This window comes from Oncorhynchus clarkii, chromosome 26 (genome assembly GCF_045791955.1).
Source record: "Oncorhynchus clarkii lewisi isolate Uvic-CL-2024 chromosome 26, UVic_Ocla_1.0, whole genome shotgun sequence".
NCBI classification, from domain to species: Eukaryota; Metazoa; Chordata; class Actinopteri; order Salmoniformes; family Salmonidae; genus Oncorhynchus; species Oncorhynchus clarkii.
In genome coordinates, this window is record NC_092172.1 from 46292046 (window position 1) to 46311054 (window position 19009).

At 43.3% G+C, this 19009-nt stretch overlaps 1 protein-coding gene across 1 annotated transcript in view; it reads left to right on the forward strand.

Moving 5' to 3' along the window:
- Positions 1 to 16990, forward strand: part of LOC139384636 (intermembrane lipid transfer protein VPS13C-like) — a 26983-nt gene extending 9993 nt beyond the window's left edge. Inside the window, exons 3-9 of the mRNA XM_071129451.1 lie at positions 763 to 808; positions 1655 to 1778; positions 7292 to 7406; positions 11465 to 11556; positions 14243 to 14366; positions 16641 to 16724; positions 16811 to 16990. Coding sequence (XP_070985552.1) covers positions 763 to 808; positions 1655 to 1778; positions 7292 to 7406; positions 11465 to 11556; positions 14243 to 14366; positions 16641 to 16724; positions 16811 to 16912 — 687 coding nt within the window. The 3' untranslated portion in view covers positions 16913 to 16990. The remainder of the gene's footprint in view (positions 1 to 762; positions 809 to 1654; positions 1779 to 7291; positions 7407 to 11464; positions 11557 to 14242; positions 14367 to 16640; positions 16725 to 16810) is intronic.
- Positions 16991 to 19009: the final 2019 nt, after the last annotated feature.

Genomic DNA, 19009 nt, shown 5'->3' on the forward strand with positions numbered 1-19009 from the left:
AAGCAGGGTCGTCTACCTCTATTGTATTCAGGACCTAAAGTAGGGTCGTCTACCTCTATTGATACAGGACCTACAGTAGGGTCGTCTACCTCTATTGATACAGGACCTAAAGTAGGGTCGTCTACCTCCTATTGATACAGGACCTACAGTAGGGTCGTCTACAGTAGGGTTGTCTACCTCTATTGATTCAGGACCTACAGTAGGGTCGTCTACCTCTATTGATACAGGACCTAAAGTAGGGTCGTCTACCTCTATTGATACAGGACCTACAGTAGGGTTGTCTACCTCCTATTGATTCAGGACCTAAAGTAGGGTCGTCTACAGTAGGGTCGTCTACCTCTATTGATACAGGACCTAAAGTAGGGTCGTCTACCTCTATTGATACAGGACCTAAAGTAGGGTCGTCTACCTCTATTGATACAGGACCTAAAGTAGGGTCGTCTACAGTAGGGTCGTCTACCTCCTATTGATACAGGAGCTAAAGTAGGGTCGTCTACCTCTATTGATACAGGACCTAAAGTAGGGTCGTTGCTTGTCTTCTGTCCCGGTGGCCTCCTTTAGCAGTCATGATAAGGCCAAGTTTTTCAAAACACAACAACAAATTAACCCTCTTCATTCAGGACAATTTCATGTTAAATGTAATTTCCTCCCGCACAGAGTGGTTTTCAAGAGGTTGCTCTTTCCTGTTAGTCTTGAATAGACCTTTGTGTCGGATACAATGGAGCCCTGACGGTCCTCTCTCCTCTCTGTCTCTCTCTGTAGGGGGTCGTTGGTGGGGTAACAGGCATCGTCACCAAACCTGTGGAAGGTATGTTTATTCACAACGCTCTGACCTGTTGCTGAACTCTTCTTCTCCTCCCGTCACTCATAAATGTTCAATACATATTTCCTTTCCAATTTTGTGTGGAAACAGACGTTTCTCTCAACCGTTCAAAAAATTTGGAGAATATATAGAATGTACACTGAGTGGACAAAACATTAGGAACACCTGCTCTTTCCGTGACACAGACTGACCAGGTGAATCCAGGTGAAAGCTATGATCCCTTATTGATGTCACCTGTTAAATCCACTTCAATCAGTGTAGATGAAGGGGAGGAGTCAGATTAAAGATGAAGGGGAGGAGTCAGATTAAAGATGAAGGGGAGGAGTCAGATTAAATGTGGATGATCTTGTTCCTGTCGTGTTTGTAAACACCCTGGTAGGTTGATTATTAACCTGAACCAGATTACAGGAACTGGTGACAGTGAGAAGCTTCCTGTTGAGTGGACAGCTTGATGAAAACCAGTCAATATTCAGGTCCCCAAGAAAGTAGACCTATCTGTTTACATCACATACACTATCAAGCATTTCACACCCATTATTTAGATACTGACGGTTAGCCTATAGCAGCCACACCACTTCAATAACACTTGACATAAGATCTTCTCTAAGCATTACAGGGATATGGATATCACATCCCCAATAGAGGTAGACGACCCTACGGGGGAGGTGTGCAACTCGATATTAGGAAGGTGTTCTTAATGTTTTGTACGCTCAACGTATGTGGAACATAACCTTACTATATTTCCAGTGTAGTTGGTTTTGTGGGTTAAGCTTTTCTAAACCTGAGGTCTAACTCTTGTTTGATTCTCTGTCTCTCTATCGCCCCCCTCAGGGGCCAAGAAGGAGGGAGCGGCGGGGTTCTTCAAGGGCATAGGGAAGGGTCTGGTGGGGGTGGTGGCCAGGCCGACAGGGGGCATCGTAGACATGGCCTCCAGCACCTTCCAAGGCATACAGAGGTTAGTAGAGACGCGACACTACAGAGGTTAGTAGAGAGACACAGGACACTACAGAGGTTAGTAGAGACACAGGACACTACAGAGGTTAGTAGAGACACAGGACACTACAGAGGTTAGTAGAGACAAATACAGGACACTGCAGAGGTTAGTAGAGACATACAGGACACTACAGAGGTTAGTAGAGACGCGACACTACAGAGGTTAGTAGAGAGACACAGGACACTACAGAGGTTAGTAGAGACACAGGACACTGCAGAGGTTAGTAGAGAAACACAGGACACTACAGAGGTTAGTAGAGACACAGGACACTACAGGGGTTAGTAGAGACACAGGACACTACAGCGGTTAATAGAGACACAGGACACTACAGAGGTTAGTAGAGACACAGGACACTACAGAGGTTAGTAGAGACACAGGACACTACAGAGGTTAGTAGAGACAGGACACTACAGGGGTTAGTAGAGACACAGGACACTACAGAGGTTAGTAGAGACACAGGACACTACAGAGGTTAGTAGAGACACAGGACACTACAGAGGTTAGTAGAGACACAGGACACTACAGAGGTTAGTAGAGACAGGACACTACAGGGGTTAGTAGAGACACAGGACACTACAGAGGTTAGTAGAGACACAGGACACTACAGAGGTTAGTAGAGACACAGGACACTACAGAGGTTAGTAGAGACACAGGACACTACAGGGGTTAGTAGAGACACAGGACACTACAGAGGTTAGTAGAGACACAGGACACTACAGAGGTTAGTAGAGACAGGACACTACAGGGGTTAGTAGAGACACAGGACACTACAGAGGTTAGTAGAGACACAGGACACTACAGAGGTTAGTAGAGACACAGGACACTACAGAGGTTAGTAGAGACACAGGACACTACAGAGGTTAGTAGAGACACAGGACACTACAGGGGTTAGTAGAGACGGGACACTACAGAGGTTAGTAGAGACACAGGACACTACAGAGGTTAGTAGAGACACAGGACACTACAGGGGTTAGTAGAGACACAGGACACTACAGAGGTTAGTAGAGACACAGGACACTACAGGGGTTAGTAGAGACGGGACACTACAGGGGTTAGTAGAGACACAGGACACTACAGAGGTTAGTAGAGACAGGACACTACAGGGGTTAGTAGACACAGGACACTACAGAGGTTAGTAGAGACAGGACACTACAGAGGTTAGTAGAGACACAGGACACTACAGAGGTTAGTAGAGACACAGGACACTACAGGGGTTAGTAGAGACAGGACACTACAGGGGTTAGTAGAGACACAGGACACTACAGGGGTTAGTAGAGACACAGGACACTACAGAGGTTAGTAGAGACACAGGACACTACAGAGGTTAGTAGAGACACAGGACACTACAGAGGTTAGTAGAGACACAGGACACTACAGAGGTTAGTAGAGACACAGGACACTACAGGGGTTAGTAGAGACACAGGACACTACAGAGGTTAGTAGAGACACAGGACACTACAGAGGTTAGTAGAGACACAGGACACTACAGAGGTTAGTAGAGACACAGGACACTACAGAGGTTAGTAGAGACAGGACACTACAGGGGTTAGTAGAGACACAGGACACTACAGAGGTTAGTAGAGACAGGACACTACAGAGGTTAGTAGAGACACAGGACACTACAGAGGTTAGTAGAGACACAGGACACTACAGAGGTTAGTAGAGACACAGGACACTACAGAGGTTAGTAGAGACACAGGACACTACAGAGGTTAGTAGAGACAGGACACTACAGGGGTTAGTAGAGACACAGGACACTACAGAGGTTAGTAGAGACACAGGACACTACAGAGGTTAGTAGAGACACAGGACACTACAGAGGTTAGTAGAGACACAGGACACTACAGAGGTTAGTAGAGACACAGGACACTACAGAGGTTAGTAGAGACGGGACACTACAGGACACTACAGAGGTTAGTAGAGACACAGGACACTACAGAGGTTAGTAGAGACACAGGACACTACAGGGGTTAGTAGAGACACAGGACACTACAGAGGTTAGTAGAGACAGGACACTACAGGGGTTAGTAGAGACACAGGACACTACAGAGGTTAGTAGAGACACAGGACACTACAGAGGTTAGTAGAGACACAGGACACTACAGAGGTTAGTAGAGACACAGGACACTACAGAGGTTAGTAGAGACACAGGACACTACAGGGGTTAGTAGAGACACAGGACACTACAGGGGTTAGTAGAGACGGGACACTACAGGGGTTAGTAGACACAGGACACTACAGAGGTTAGTAGAGACAGGACACTACAGGGGTTAGTAGAGACACAGGACACTACAGGGGTTAGTAGAGACAGGACACTACAGAGGTTAGTAGAGACACAGGACACTACAGAGGTTAGTAGAGACGGGACACTACAGGGGTTAGTAGAGGCGGGACACTACAGAGGTTAGTAGAGACACAGGACACTACAGGGGTTAGTAGAGACGGGACACTACAGGGGTTAGTAGAGACGAGACACTACAGGGGTTAGTAGAGACGAGACACTACAGGGGTTAGTAGAGACGGGACACTACAGAGGTTAGTAGAGACACAGGACACTACAGGGGTTAGTAGAGACACAGGACACTACAGGGGTTAGTAGAGACACAGGACACTACAGGGGTTAGTAGAGACGGGACACTACAGGGGTTAGTAGAGACACAGGACACTACAGGGGTTAGTAGAGACAGGACACTACAGGGGTTAGTAGAGACACAGGACACTACAGGGGTTAGTAGAGACGGGACACTACAGGGGTTAGTAGAGACACAGGACACTACAGAGGTTAGTAGAGACGGGACACTACAGGGGTTAGTAGAGACAGGACACTACAGGGGTTAGTAGAGACGGGACACTACAGAGGTCAGTAGAGACACAGGACACTACAGGGGTTAGTAGAGACACAGGACACTACAGGGGTTAGTAGAGACACAGGACACTACAGGGGTTAGTAGAGACGGGACACTACAGGGGTTAGTAGAGACGGGACACTACAGGGGTTAGTAGAGACACAGGACACTACAGGGGTTAGTAGAGACACAGGACACTACAGGGGTTAGTAGAGACACAGGACACTACAGGGGTTAGTAGAGACGGGACACTACAGGGGTTAGTAGAGACACAGGACACTACAGGGGTTAGTAGAGACACAGGACACTACAGGGGTTAGTAGAGACGGGACACTACAGGGGTTAGTAGAGACGGGACACTACAGGGGTTAGTAGAGACACAGGACACTACAGGGGTTAGTAGAGACGGGACACTACAGGGGTTATTGTGATTTATGTGGAATGCTTTGTTTAATGTGGTATTGTGTAACATTATTTATGTCTCTGTCTGCCGGTCATAACCATGTTTGTTGCTTTATGTTCTGTACCTTATAATTCTGACTAATTTTGTTAACTGTTCTGTTTTCATTTTGTTTTCTCATAAGTTAATGCCTTGGAGATGTTGTTTTTGTCTTTCTGTTGAGTGAGTATTTGGTGAGATGTGAGAAAGCTTTGGTAATGACTGGTCGGCCATAGTGAACACTTGATGTTCACGTGACCCACACCGGGATCATAGGGGAGGGGTTTGGGACTATAGGGGAGGGGTTTGGGACTATAGGGGAGGGGGGAGGGACTATGTGGGAGGGGTTTGGGACTATAGGGGGGGGATTTGGGACTATGTGGGAGGGGTTTGGGATAATAGGGGAGGGGTTTGGGATAATAGGGGAGGGGTTTGGGATCATAGGGGAGGGATTTGGGACTATAGGGGGGGGGGTCATAGGGGAGGGATTTGGGACTATAGGGGATGGGTTTGGGACTATAGGGGAGGGGTTTGGCTGGCATGGAGGGTTAGTTGTCTTTCTCTTAGATCAGATTGTCTGTCAGAGAGGTAAGTGACTGCATGATGTTAAAGTAGTTATTATGCTGTTATATAACATGTTACAGATCAAACCAAAGGAAATGATTGGTTAACGCTCAACATTTAACCCCTCCCCTCCATCATTGTTAACACTGCTTCTGCCCTGACTCCTCCCCCTGCTCCATTCTGCAGCATCGTGAGGTTCCAACAGACTAAGCCCATGAGGACTGAACAGACTGGGAGAGAGCACATTGGTCATCACATTGGTCAGATCGCTTATGGAAGCCCCTCCTCCACCTGTTCTCTCCTCTGGGATTGGCCGACTGCACTAAACCCATGAGGACTGAACAGACTGGGAGAGAGCGAGACTATATTGTTACCGTAAATCTCTTAAAGATTAGAGCTGCTGTTCTCAGCAGATCGCTCTGTATCTCAGTAACGTAAACATCACATTGGTCAGATCGCTTATAGAAGCCCCTCCTCCACCTGTTCTCTCCTCTGGGATTGGCCGACTGCACGAGCGCACGACCACTGCCATGCAGAGATTGGCAGTTTGGCAACGTTTTTTTGTTGCAAAAAATATATATATAATTATAAAATCCACCACATGTCAGGAACCCAAGTTATATCGCCCCTGGGGGCTCCAGGTCTGTGATAGACTGATGTAATGCATCGTAGACTGGAATGGCGTTTTGTACCGCCCCCGAGGGCTCCAGGTCTGTGATAGACTGTAATGCATCGTAGACTGGAATGGCGTTTTGGGGGGGGGGGGAAATGTGCTGGAATGTAGCTGGGTTAGTTTACATTGTTGATACGGAGGCTGAAATGACTGGACGACACAGCCAAGTAGACCATTCAGTCTCTACTGTCACTTTATCCCCCCCCCTCTAGCTTTCTCATAACCTCCCTTCCTCCTCCTCTCACCTCTCAGGTACCTAATGTTCAGCCAAAACATTCCTAAACCCCCAGTGGTTCTGAGATGCCGAAACCCCCCCCCCCCCCCCCCCCCCACCATCACATAGTATTAATGTCCATGCACCACATCATTCATTATCCTTCACAAAGCATATTAATCACCTATCAATTCCTGATAACCTGATGAAATTATTGTTCCATGCTTTCACACTAGAGATAACGAAAGGTGAGATACTGGAACACACACACACACACACACACACATACACGTGCGCGCGCGTACGTGCACGCACCGTTTGCCTCCCCCTTTTGGGCTGAACGGGTTTTCTAAGTTAGTGATTTCTTTCAGAAGCAGGATTCTGTTAGTGCTGATTTGTTTTTGTTGTAATATTGTCCTACTCTGCTACTGTGTCTGGCTCATTGGGAAGACTTTACAGAGCAGTTTTGTTATGAGTTGGGGTCCGAAAGCAAACTACTTCTTGTTCTTGCTCTTGATTCATGAAACCCTTCTGGGATGGTGGGGGTTGTGATTGGCTCTGTGAGATATGACGGTGCGTTCTGATTGGCTCTGTGAGATATGACGGTGCTTTCTGATTGGCTCTGTGAGATATGACGGTGCGTTCTGATTGGCTCTCTGAGATATGACAGTGCATTTTGATCAGGCTGTGAGATCTCTGACGGTACGTTGCGATCTGACGGCGCGTTGTGATTGGCAGGGTGGCAGAGTCGACAGAGGAAGTGACCAAGCTGAGGCCGGTCAGACTGATCCGAGAGGACGGAATCATTCGACCTTACGACCAGGAGGACGCCAAGGGATACGACCTTTTCCAGGTTAGAAACCCACCTTAGAAGGACACTAAAACACCCATGGCTGGAGGTAGACTTGTCCAGGTCGTAGAAAAAGGGGACCATATAACAACTAGTGCTTTTTCCTATTTCAGTTTCTGCACTTTTCTATTCTAAATTATATATTTTAATTTTTCCTTATACAGTGTATTATATGTCAATCTGAAAGTGTCATCTTGAAACCAATGAGTTTAATCTTTTGTCTTTACAGAAATGAAACACTCATGTCTTTCTCTTTGACACACCCGATGGCCTTGAAGTGTTTTTCCACTTCTAATTTCCTCCCTGTCCTTTTGTTTTTCTCTCTCCTTCTCTTTCTCTCCTTCTCTTTCTCTCTCTCTCTCTCTCTCTCTCTTCTTCATGCAGCATGATGAGGAATAGAAGGGGTTGAGGTTGATTATGGGGGTTGTGTGTTTTCTACGTGATGTAATTCAAGTCCTAGCAATCAATTATCTTAGTTCTATCAACGGTCAGTTAAAATGTCTGATCGTTGTCGACACACACACACACATAGGTGAAGCTCTGTGTCAAAGTTCAAACTCCCTTTTTCTATATCTGGTTTGTAAATGTGTATACTATGCTGATTTCATGACTCTTAATTCAGTTTTCTTGGCTGAAGACTGCATTGTTTTGCCAAAGGGAAAACATCTCTGTCCGTACAATACCTCAGTCTTGTTTTTTTTAAGTCAGGGTTTTTTCGTATTACTTTTGCCGAATTAAATCTTTTCCAATTTTATTTCGTATTTACACAATTAGGAAATGAAACGATTTAGCCTGCTATAATATATGCAGATCATTTGTCCAGCCCTTTATAAACTACCCTATATACAAAAAATAATAATAATAATAATAAATGATTGAAAATAATATTTTACTAAAGAAATGTAGTCTTGTTCTTTTTGACTAGTAACGATACTCCAGCAGACATTTGCAATATTTTCTATAAAAGGTTCACAGCGTCACCTTGGAAATCACTGCTTTCCTATCTTTATATACAGTATGCACTCATATTGACGCTATACTCTTACATTCGTTTGTCTATGAGTTACTATAACCGTATGCTAACTGATTTAGAAACTGTGCTGTTGTTCAAAGAAGCATGACCAAATTAATGTTATGTTTGATAGATACTTTGTAATTATTTTCCTATATATATATATATATATATATATATATATATATATATATATATATATATATTGTAATTATTTTCCAACATATATATATATATATATATATATATATATATATATATATATACATATATATATATATATTACAATCCATAACTCCCTAGTTAGTCTGACTGCCTTAAACTATATGAATGTATGTTAATGTGACGGGTAATGGTTTGTTTCTATTGGTCAATACATTCACTATGTGACGGGTAATGCTTTGTTTCTATTGGTCAATGCATTCACTATGTTCTATTGTCTGTGTGTGATGTCACTTTCAACCTGAAATCTAATAAACCTATATACACTCACTTAATTACATGTGGAAAATCCATTGCGATGATTTGCTCGTTGACGGGTAAAGTTTGCTTAGAAAGGGAAGTTTAGCTACAACATAATCGTGTTGTTATTATTAGATTACAGATGAAGACATCGAGCTGTGTTCCAATACTCATACTCACCCCACTAACCATATTATTCGTGACGTGAATTGAGTATATAGTATGCTTCTTGGTTGTGGTATGGCTATAGTTAGTATGACAAAAGTTCCCGGATGTTGTACTAAATCCACCAAAATACGAAGTGTACATGCAGTGGACACACTTTCCGTGCTTTTAGGACCCATAATGCAATTCTTCAGAAAATGGGCGTGGCTTCACAACGTTTTCAGATTTGAAGAACATATGCAGAGGAGAGCAGAGACAAATTCATTGCTTTAGCTAATTATGACAAATGTTGAGCAATGTAATAACTTTTAAAATAAGTTTTGTTACACATTATGTTGGCTGACAACTTATTATCAACACTGTCCTTACGAACTGCATAGCATTACAGCAGTATGTACCGGTATGTTAGCTGACAACTTATTACCTACGTTGTCCTTACGAACTGCATAGCATTACAGCAGTGCGTACCGGTATGTTAGCTAGTTACCTAACGTTAATTGGCTACTAATAGATCAAACTTGCCAGGCAGTATATTAACGATCTGCTATCTAATTACCCAACGTTTATTGACTTGATTAATTACATCATTCTTAGCTAAGTGGTGTAGTCATTGTGCGTTTCAATCGACATTGTTAACTATGGCTATCTATTCCCGATTTCAGAGCACTCTCGCGCAGAATAACTGATGAATTTACAAAACGCTCAACACCAGTAGAATACGGCCGGTGTCAATAAACGTCAGCAAAAAAATTAATAAACGTAATTAAATTGTTGCCAGGAGCAGTTCCATTCACCAATGCTCTGGATAACATGAAAACAGCCTAACCAGGTCTGTTAGGCCGAGTAAAACGGTCGGAGTGAGGTGTTCTTTAAGTAGCTAGCCGACGTTAGCCAGTTAGCTTGGGTGCTTGACTGCCGTTGAACGCTCGGATCAACACTACTCCTCGCGTGCTCTCAACGGACAATCTGGTGTTCTTTAAGTAGCTAGCCGACGTTAGCCAGTTAGCTTGGGTGCTTGACTGCCGTTGAACGCTCGGATCAACACTACTCCTCGCGTGCTCTCAACGGACAATCTGGTGTTCTTTAAGTAGCTAGCCGACGTTAGCCAGTTAGCTTGGGTGCTTGACTGCCGTTGAACGCTCGGATCAACACTACTCCTCGCGTGCTCTCAACGGACAATCTGGTGTTCTTTAAGTAGCTAGCCGACGTTAGCCAGTTAGCTTGGGTGCTTGACTGCCGTTGAACGCTCGGATCAACACTACTCCTCGCGTGCTCTCAACGGACAATCTGGTGTTCTTTAAGTAGCTAGCCGACGTTAGCCAGTTAGCTTGGGTGCTTGACTGCCGTTGAACGCTCGGATCAACACTACTCCTCGTGTGCTCAACTCAAACGCTCTCAATTTTACAAACGGACAATCTGGCAACGCTCTGGATTTGACGAAGGCCCAGAGAGCGCACTCCAGATTTGAATTATACAAACACACACCCGAAATCGTAAAATGTTTAGCTAGTCATTTGTTAATAACGCTCCAGCAGGTATATCTCTCTAGTCACCCCCAAAACCAATTCTTTCTTTGGCCGCCTCTCCTTCCAGTTCTCTGCTGCCAATGACTGGAACGAACTACAAAAATCTCTGAAACTGGAAACACTTATCTCCCTCACTAGCTTTAAGCACCAACTGTCAGAGCAGCTCACAGATTACTGCACCTGTACATAGCCCACCTATAATTTAGCCCAAACAACTACCTCTTTCCCTACTGTATTTATTAATTTATTTATTTTGCTCCTTTGCACCCCATTATTTTTATTTCTACTTTGCACATTCTTCCACTGCAAATCTACCATTCCAGTGTTTTACTTGCTATATTGTATTTACTTTGCCACCATGGCCTTTTTTTGCCTTTACCTCCCTTATCTCACCTCATTTGCTCACATCGTATATAGACTTGTTTATACTGTATTATTGACTGTATGTTTGTTTTACTCCATGTGTAACTCTGTTGTTGTTTGTGTTGAACTGCTTTGCTTTATCTTGGCCAGGTCGCAATTGTAAATGAGAACTTGTTCTCAACTTGCCTAACCGGTTAAATAAAGGTGAAATAAATGAAAATAAATAAATAAATAATGCATACAAGCGGTTGCATAGCAACAGCGTCAACTTCCGGGTAGACGGGCGAGACTAGTACGCTCAACTGAAACAATACCGTTTGGTTTACAGTATACTAAAGTGAACTAATAGTATATAGTATATACTCATTATGTATGTAGTGTACAGTATGTTAGTATGGGTATTCGAACACAGCAGTGAACTAATAGTATATAGTATATACTCATTAAGTATGTAGTGTACTGTATGGTAGTATGGGTATTAGAACACAGCTAATGAATTTGTATGTTTTCACACATGGACACTGCTCCTTCAGAGGTCAGAGATCAAGCAGCTGGAAGGAGAGATCTTCAGAGAACACTGTTTGTACCCTGGACACAGGAAGACCAACGTCATAGTGACCAACAGGTACATTATGGAAGACTTCAGTTCAACGTGACTCGTGCCTCAGGGGTAGACAGTTTGTGTTTGTATATTGGGGATACTGGTTTGGGAAGACACTTAAACCTGAAAAAGGTATTTTTTAACAAATTGTGCGTTCAAGGGAAGTATTCAGACCCCTAGACTTTTTTTCCCACATTTTTGTTACTTTACAGCTTTATTCTAAAATGGATTAAATAAATACAAATTCTCAGCAATCTACACACCCCATAATGACATCACAATACCCCATAATGACATCACCATACCCCATAATGACATCACAATACCCCATAGTGACATCATCATACCCCATAATGATATCACAATACCCCATAATGACAAATTGAAAACAGGTTTGCAGACATTTTTGCAAATGTATTACAAATAAAAAATATAAATACCTTATTTACATAAGTATTTAGACCCTTTGCTATGAGACTTGAAATTGAGCTCAGGTGCATCCTGTTTCCATTGATCATCCTTGAGATGTTTCTACAACTTGATTGGACTCCACCTGTGGTAAATTCAATTGATTGGATATGATTTGGAAAGGCACACACAACAAATCGGGTCCAGTCAATTGAATTTACCACAGGTGGCCTCCAATGAGGTTGTAGAAACATCTCAAGGATGATCAATGGAAACGGGATGCACCTGAGCTCAATTTAGAGTCTCATAGCAAAGGGTCTGAATAGTTACGTAAATAAGGTATTTCAGTTTTTTAATTTGTAATAAATTAGCAACATTTTGTAAAAACCTGTTTTAGCTTTGTATTTGGGTATTGTGTTTAGATTGATGAGGGATTAAAATGTATTAAATCCATTTTAGACTAAGGTAACGTAACAAATTAAGGGAAAGGGTCTGAATACTTTCCGAATGCACCGTGTGTAAAACTACAGGACCAGTCAAACGTTTGGACACACCTGCTCATTCCAGGGTTCTAGAACACCTGCTCATTCCAGGGTTCTAGAACACCTGCTCATTCCAGGGTTCTAGAACACCTACTCATTCCAGGGTTTTTCTTTATTTTCAACTATTTTCTACATTGTAGAATAATAGTGAAGACATCAAAACTATTAAATAACACATGGAATCATGTAGTAACCAAAAAAAAGTGTTAAATAAATAAATATATTTGAGATTATTCAAAGTAGCCACCCTTTGCCTTGATGACAGCTTTGCACACTCTTGGCATTCTCTCAACCAGCTTCACCTGGAATGCTTTTCCAACAGTCTTGCAGTTGTTCCCACATATGCTAAGCACTTGTTGGCTGCATTTCCTTCGCTCTGGGGTCCAACTCATCCCAAACCATCTCAATTGGGTTGAGGTCTGGTGATTGTGGAGGCCAGGTCATCTGATGCAGCACTCCATCACTCTCATTCTTGGTCAAATAGCCTTCACACATCCTGGAGGTGTGTTGGGTCATTGTCCTGTTGAAAAACAAAAGATAGTCCCACTAAGCGCAAACCAGATGGGATGGCGTATTTCTGCAGAATGCTGTGGTAACCATGCTGGGAAGTGTGTCTTGAATTCTAAATAAACCACACCTCTTCCTCCATGCTTCACGGTGGGAACCACACATGCGGAGATCATCCGTTCACCACCTCTGCATCTTACGAAGACATTGCGGTTGGAACTGAAAATCTCATATTTGGACTCTCATCAGGACAGATTTCTACCAGTCTAATGTCCATTGCTCGTGTTTCTAGACCCAAGCCAGTTTCTTCTTCTTGTTGGTGTCCTTTAGTAGTGTGTTTCTTTGCAGCAAATTGACCATGGAGGTCTGATTCACACAGTCTCCTCTGAACAGTTGATGTTGAGATGTGTCTGTTACTTGAACTCTGTTAAGCGTTTATTTGGGCTGAAATCTGAGGTGCAGTTAACTTTAATGAACTTATCCTCTGCAGCAGAGGTAACTCTGGGTCTTCCTTTCCTGTGGCGGTCCTCATGAGAGACAGTTTCATCTTAGCGCTTGATGGTTTTTGCGAACAGCGCTTGAAGAAACTATCAAAGTTCTTGACATTTTCCGGATTGACTGACCTTCATGTCTTTAAAGTAATGATGGACTGCCTTTTCTCTTTGATTATTTGAGCTGTTCTTGCCATAATATGGACTTTGTATTAGCCCTATTTGGTAAATCTTCTGTATACCACCTCTACCTTGTCACAACACAACCGATTGGCTCAACCGCATTAAGAAGGAAAGAAATTCCACAAATGTACTTTTAACAAGGCACACCTGATAATTGAAACGCATTCCAGGTGACTACCTCGTGATGCTGGTTGAGAGAATGCCAAGAGTGTGCAAAGCTGTCATCAAGGCAAAGGATGGCTACTTTGAATAATCTTTTGATAACTTTTTTGGTCACTACATGATTCCAATATGTGTTATTTCATCGTTTTGATGTCTTCACTAAAATAAATAGTTTAAAAAAAAACTAGAATGAGTAGGTGTCTCCAAACTTTTGACTGGTACTGTAGATAGACAGACGGATACGATACAGAGTATATCTACAGCATCTATATATTCATTAAACACTCCTGCATTCATTGTGTATGAATGAACGTTACTGTCGGTGAAGAAGTATAATTATTGTAATATTGAGGTTGTCAATGTATTTTCACCCCCGTTATCACCTTCTGCCCCGCGACATCTCTTCTCCTCCTACAGGAGAGTGATGTGTGTGAAGGAGGTGGAGTTTGTGGGGCACTTCAACAAAGAGTGGGAGTGTCTGTTTGAGCATTTCTCAAGGCCTCCGTACGTGGAAGGAGGAGACCTGATGATCTACTGCAAGGTCTGCCTGAGACATTTTCCACCTGACACATTAAATAGCATCCTTAGGTCCAGTCGGGAACTATTTAAAATTCACTCGCTTGCTTACTTACTTCGTTACTTGCGTCCTTATCTCCTTGGGTGTTGTATTGGACTGAATCTATAGGAACAGAACAAGTTGTATTGGACTGAATCTATAGGAACAGAACAAGTTGTACTGGACTGAATCTATAGGAACAGAACCAGTTGTATTGGACTGAATCTATAGGAACAGAACAAGTTGTATTGGACTGAATCTATAGGAACAGAACCAGTTGTATTGGACTGAATCTATAGGAACAGAACCAGTTGTATTGGACTGAATCTATAGGAACAGAACCAGTTGTATTGGACTGAATCTATAGGAACAGAACAAGTTGTATTGGACTGAATCTATAGGAACAGAACAAGTTGTATTGGACTGAATCTATAGGAACAGAACAAGTTGTATTGGACTGAATCTATAGGAACAGAACAAGTTGTATTGGACTGAATCTATAGGAACAGAACAAGTTGTATTGGACTGAATCTATAGGAACAGAACAAGTTGTATTGGACTGAATCTCTTTGTAGGACTATAGGAACAGAACAAGTTGTATTGGACTGAATCTATAGGAACAGAACAAGTTGTATTGGACTGAATCTCTTTGTAGGACTATAGGAACAGAACAAGTTGTATTGGACTGAATCTCTTTGTAGGACTATAGGAACAGAACAAGTTGTATTGGACTGAATCTATAGGAACAGAACAAGTTGTATTGGACTGAATCTCTTTGTAGGACTATAGGAACAGAACAAGTTGTATTGGACTGAATCTATAGGAACAGAACAAGTTGTATTGGACTGAATCTATTAGGAACAGAACAAGTTGTATTGGACTGAATCTATAGGAACAGAACCAGTTGTAATGGACTGAATCTATAGGAACAGAACCAGTTGTATTGGACTGAATCTATAGGAACAGAACAAGTTGTATTGGACTGAATCTATAGGAACAGAACAAGTTGTATTGGACTGAATCTCTTTGTAGGACTATAGGAACAGAACAAGTTGTATTGGACTGAATCTATAGGAACAGAACCAGTTGTATTGGACTGAATCTCTTTGTAGGACTATAGGAACAGAACAAGTTGTATTGGACTGAATCTATAGGAACAGAACAAGTTGTATTGGACTGAATCTCTTTGTAGGACTATAGGAACAGAACAAGTTGTATTGGACTGAATCTATAGGAACAGAACAAGTTGTATTGGACTGAATCTCTTTGTAGGACTATAGGAACAGAACAAGTTGTATTGGACTGAATCTATAGAAACAGAACAAGTTGTATTGGACTGAATCTATTAGGAACAGAACAAGTTGTATTGGACTGAATCTATAGAAACAGAACAAGTTGTATTGGACTGAATCTATTAGGAACAGAACAAGTTGTAGTGGACTGAATCTATAGAAACAGAACAAGTTGTATTGGACTGAATCTATAGGAACAGAACAAGTTGTATTGGACTGAATCTATAGGAACAGAACAAGTTGTATTGGACTGAATCTATAGGAACAGAACAAGTTGTATTGGACTGAATCTATAGGAACAGAACCAGTTGTATTGGACTGAATCTATAGGAACAGAACAAGTTGTATTGGACTGAATCTATAGGAACAGAACAAGTTGTAGTGGACTGAATCTATAGGAACAGAACAAGTTGTATTGGACTGAATCTATAGGAACAGAACAAGTTGTATTGGACTGAATCTATAGGAACAGAACAAGTTGTATTGGACTGAATCTCTTTGTAGGACTATAGGAACAGAACAAGTTGTATTGGACTGAATCTATAGAAACAGAACAAGTTGTATTGGACTGAATCTATAGGAACAGAACAAGTTGTAGTGGACTGAATCTATAGGAACAGAACAAGTTGCAGTGGACTGAATCTATAGAAACAGAACAAGTTGTATTGGACTGAATCTATAGGAACAGAACAAGTTGTATTGGACTGAATCTATAGGAACAGAACAAGTTGTAGTGGACTGAATCTATAGGAACAGAACCAGTTGTATTGGACTGAATCTATAGGAACAGAACAAGTTGTAGTGGACTGAATCTATAGGAACAGAACCAGTTGTATTGGACTGAATCTATAGGAACAGAACCAGTTGTATTGGACTGAATCTATAGGAACAGAACAAGTTGTAGTGGACTGAATCTATAGGAACAGAACCAGTTGTATTGGACTGAATCTCTTTGTTTTGACGACAGGAACAGAACAAGCTGAAGTTCCAAAAGAGAGATGGACAGGAACCCATGAGAGTGCTGCACCTCAAGAACCCTGCCACTGCCCAGGTCCCGATAATACACCTTTGTGTGTGTGTGTGTGTGTGCTTGTGTTCGACCCACAGTACCTAACGGCCTCTCCTCCTCCTCTGTAGAAACTGTGTGAGGCCATAGAGCAGGCCCAGTCGGCCCAGAGGCAGCATCGGATGGTGAAGCAAAAATCACAGCGCTTCCTCAAACTGGGAGACAAGTGTTGATGTCATCGCCGGCCCGGAACGATGTCACCGCTGCCCGGCATGAAGTCCTGATTACCCAGAATGATGTCATGGTTACCCAGCCTGACGTGATCGCTACTCAGTAGGTGATCACCACCCAGAATGATGTCATGGTTACCCAGCCTGATGTGATCACTACTCAGTAGGTGATCACCACCCATAATGATGTCATAGTTACCCAGCCTGACGTGATCGCTACTCAGTAGGTGATCACCGCCCATAATGATGTCATAGTTACCCAGCCTGATGTGATCCCTACTCAGTAGGTGATCACCACCCAGAATGATGTCATGGTTACCCAGCCTGACGTGATCGCTACTCAGTAGGTGATCACCACCCAGAATGATGTCATAGTTACCCAGCCTGATGTGATCGCTACTCAGTAGGTGATCACCACCCAGAATGATGTCATAGTTACCAAGCCTGATGTGATCGCTACTCAGTAGATGATCACCACCCAGAATGATGTCATAGTTACCCAGCCTGACGTGATCGCTACTCAGTAGGTGATCACCACCCAGAATGATGTCATGGTTACCCAGCCTGACGTGATCGCTACTCAGTAGGTGATCACCACCCAGAATGATGTCATAGTTACCCAGCCTGATGTGATCGCTACTCAGTAGGTGATCACCACCCAGAATGATGTCATAGTTACCCAGCCTGATGTGATTGCTACTCAGTAGGTGATTACCACCCAGAATGATGTCATGGTTACCCAGAATGATGTCATGGTTACCCAGAATGATGTCATAGTTACCCAGCCTGATGTGATCGCTACTCAGTAGGTGATCACCACCCAGAATGATGTCATAGTTATCCAGCCTAATGTGATCGCTACTCAGTAGGTGATCGCCACCCAGAATGATGTCATGGTTACCCAGCCTGATGTGATCGCTACTCAGTAGGTGATCACCACCCAGAATGATGTCATAGTTACCCAGCCTGACGTGATCACTACTCAGTAGGTGATCACCACCCAGAATGATGTCATAGTTACCCAGCCTGACGTGATCACTACTCAGTAGGTGATCACCACCCAGAATGATGTCATAGTTATCCAGCCTGATGTGATCACTACTCAGTAGGTGATCACCACCCAGAATGATGTCATAGTTACCCAGCCTGATGTGATCACTACTCAGTAGGTGATCACCACCCAGAATGTCACCACTGCTCAGCCGGTACACTGTTCCTGCTACTGTACTGCCCAGCCCAACACACTGCTACTGTACTGCCCAGCCCAACACACTGCTACTGTACTACCCAGCCCAACACACTGCTACTGTACTGCCCAGCCCAACACACTGCTACTGTACTGCCCAGCCCAACACACTGCTACTGTACTGCCCAGCCCAACACACTCCTACTGTACTGCCCAGCCCAACACACTGCTACTGTACTGCCCAGCCCAACACACTGCTACTGTACTGCCCAACACACTGCTACAGTACTGCCCAACACACTGCTACTGTACTGCCCAGCCCAACACACTGCTACTGTACTGCCCAGCCCAACACACTGCTACTGTACTGCCCAGCCCAACACACTGCTACTGTACTGCCCAGCCCAACACACTGCTACTGTACTGCCCAGCCCAACACACTGCTACTGTACTGCCCAGCCCAACACACTGCTACTGCCCAGCCCAACACACTGCTACTGCCCAGCCCAACACACTGCTACTGCCCAGCCCAACACACTGCTACTGCCCAGCCCAACACACTGCTACTGCCCAGCCCAACACACTGCTACTGTACTGCCCAACACACTGCTACTGTACTGCCCAACACACTGCTACTGCCCAGCCCAACACACTGCTACTGTACTGCCCAACACACTGCTACTGTACTGCCCAACACACATTTGCACTAAAAAAAAGCCAAGTGTTTACAGTCATGTTTACTAATGAGTCACTGCTGCCTTATGGAGAAGAAATCAAATCTGATAATTTGACTGTTATTAAATAATTTTGATAATATCTGAATCAATGATAGGAATGTTGTTGTTTTTCGTTGACACAGATCCCTCCAGAATCAATGATAGGAATGTTGTTGTTTTTCGTTGACACAGATCCCT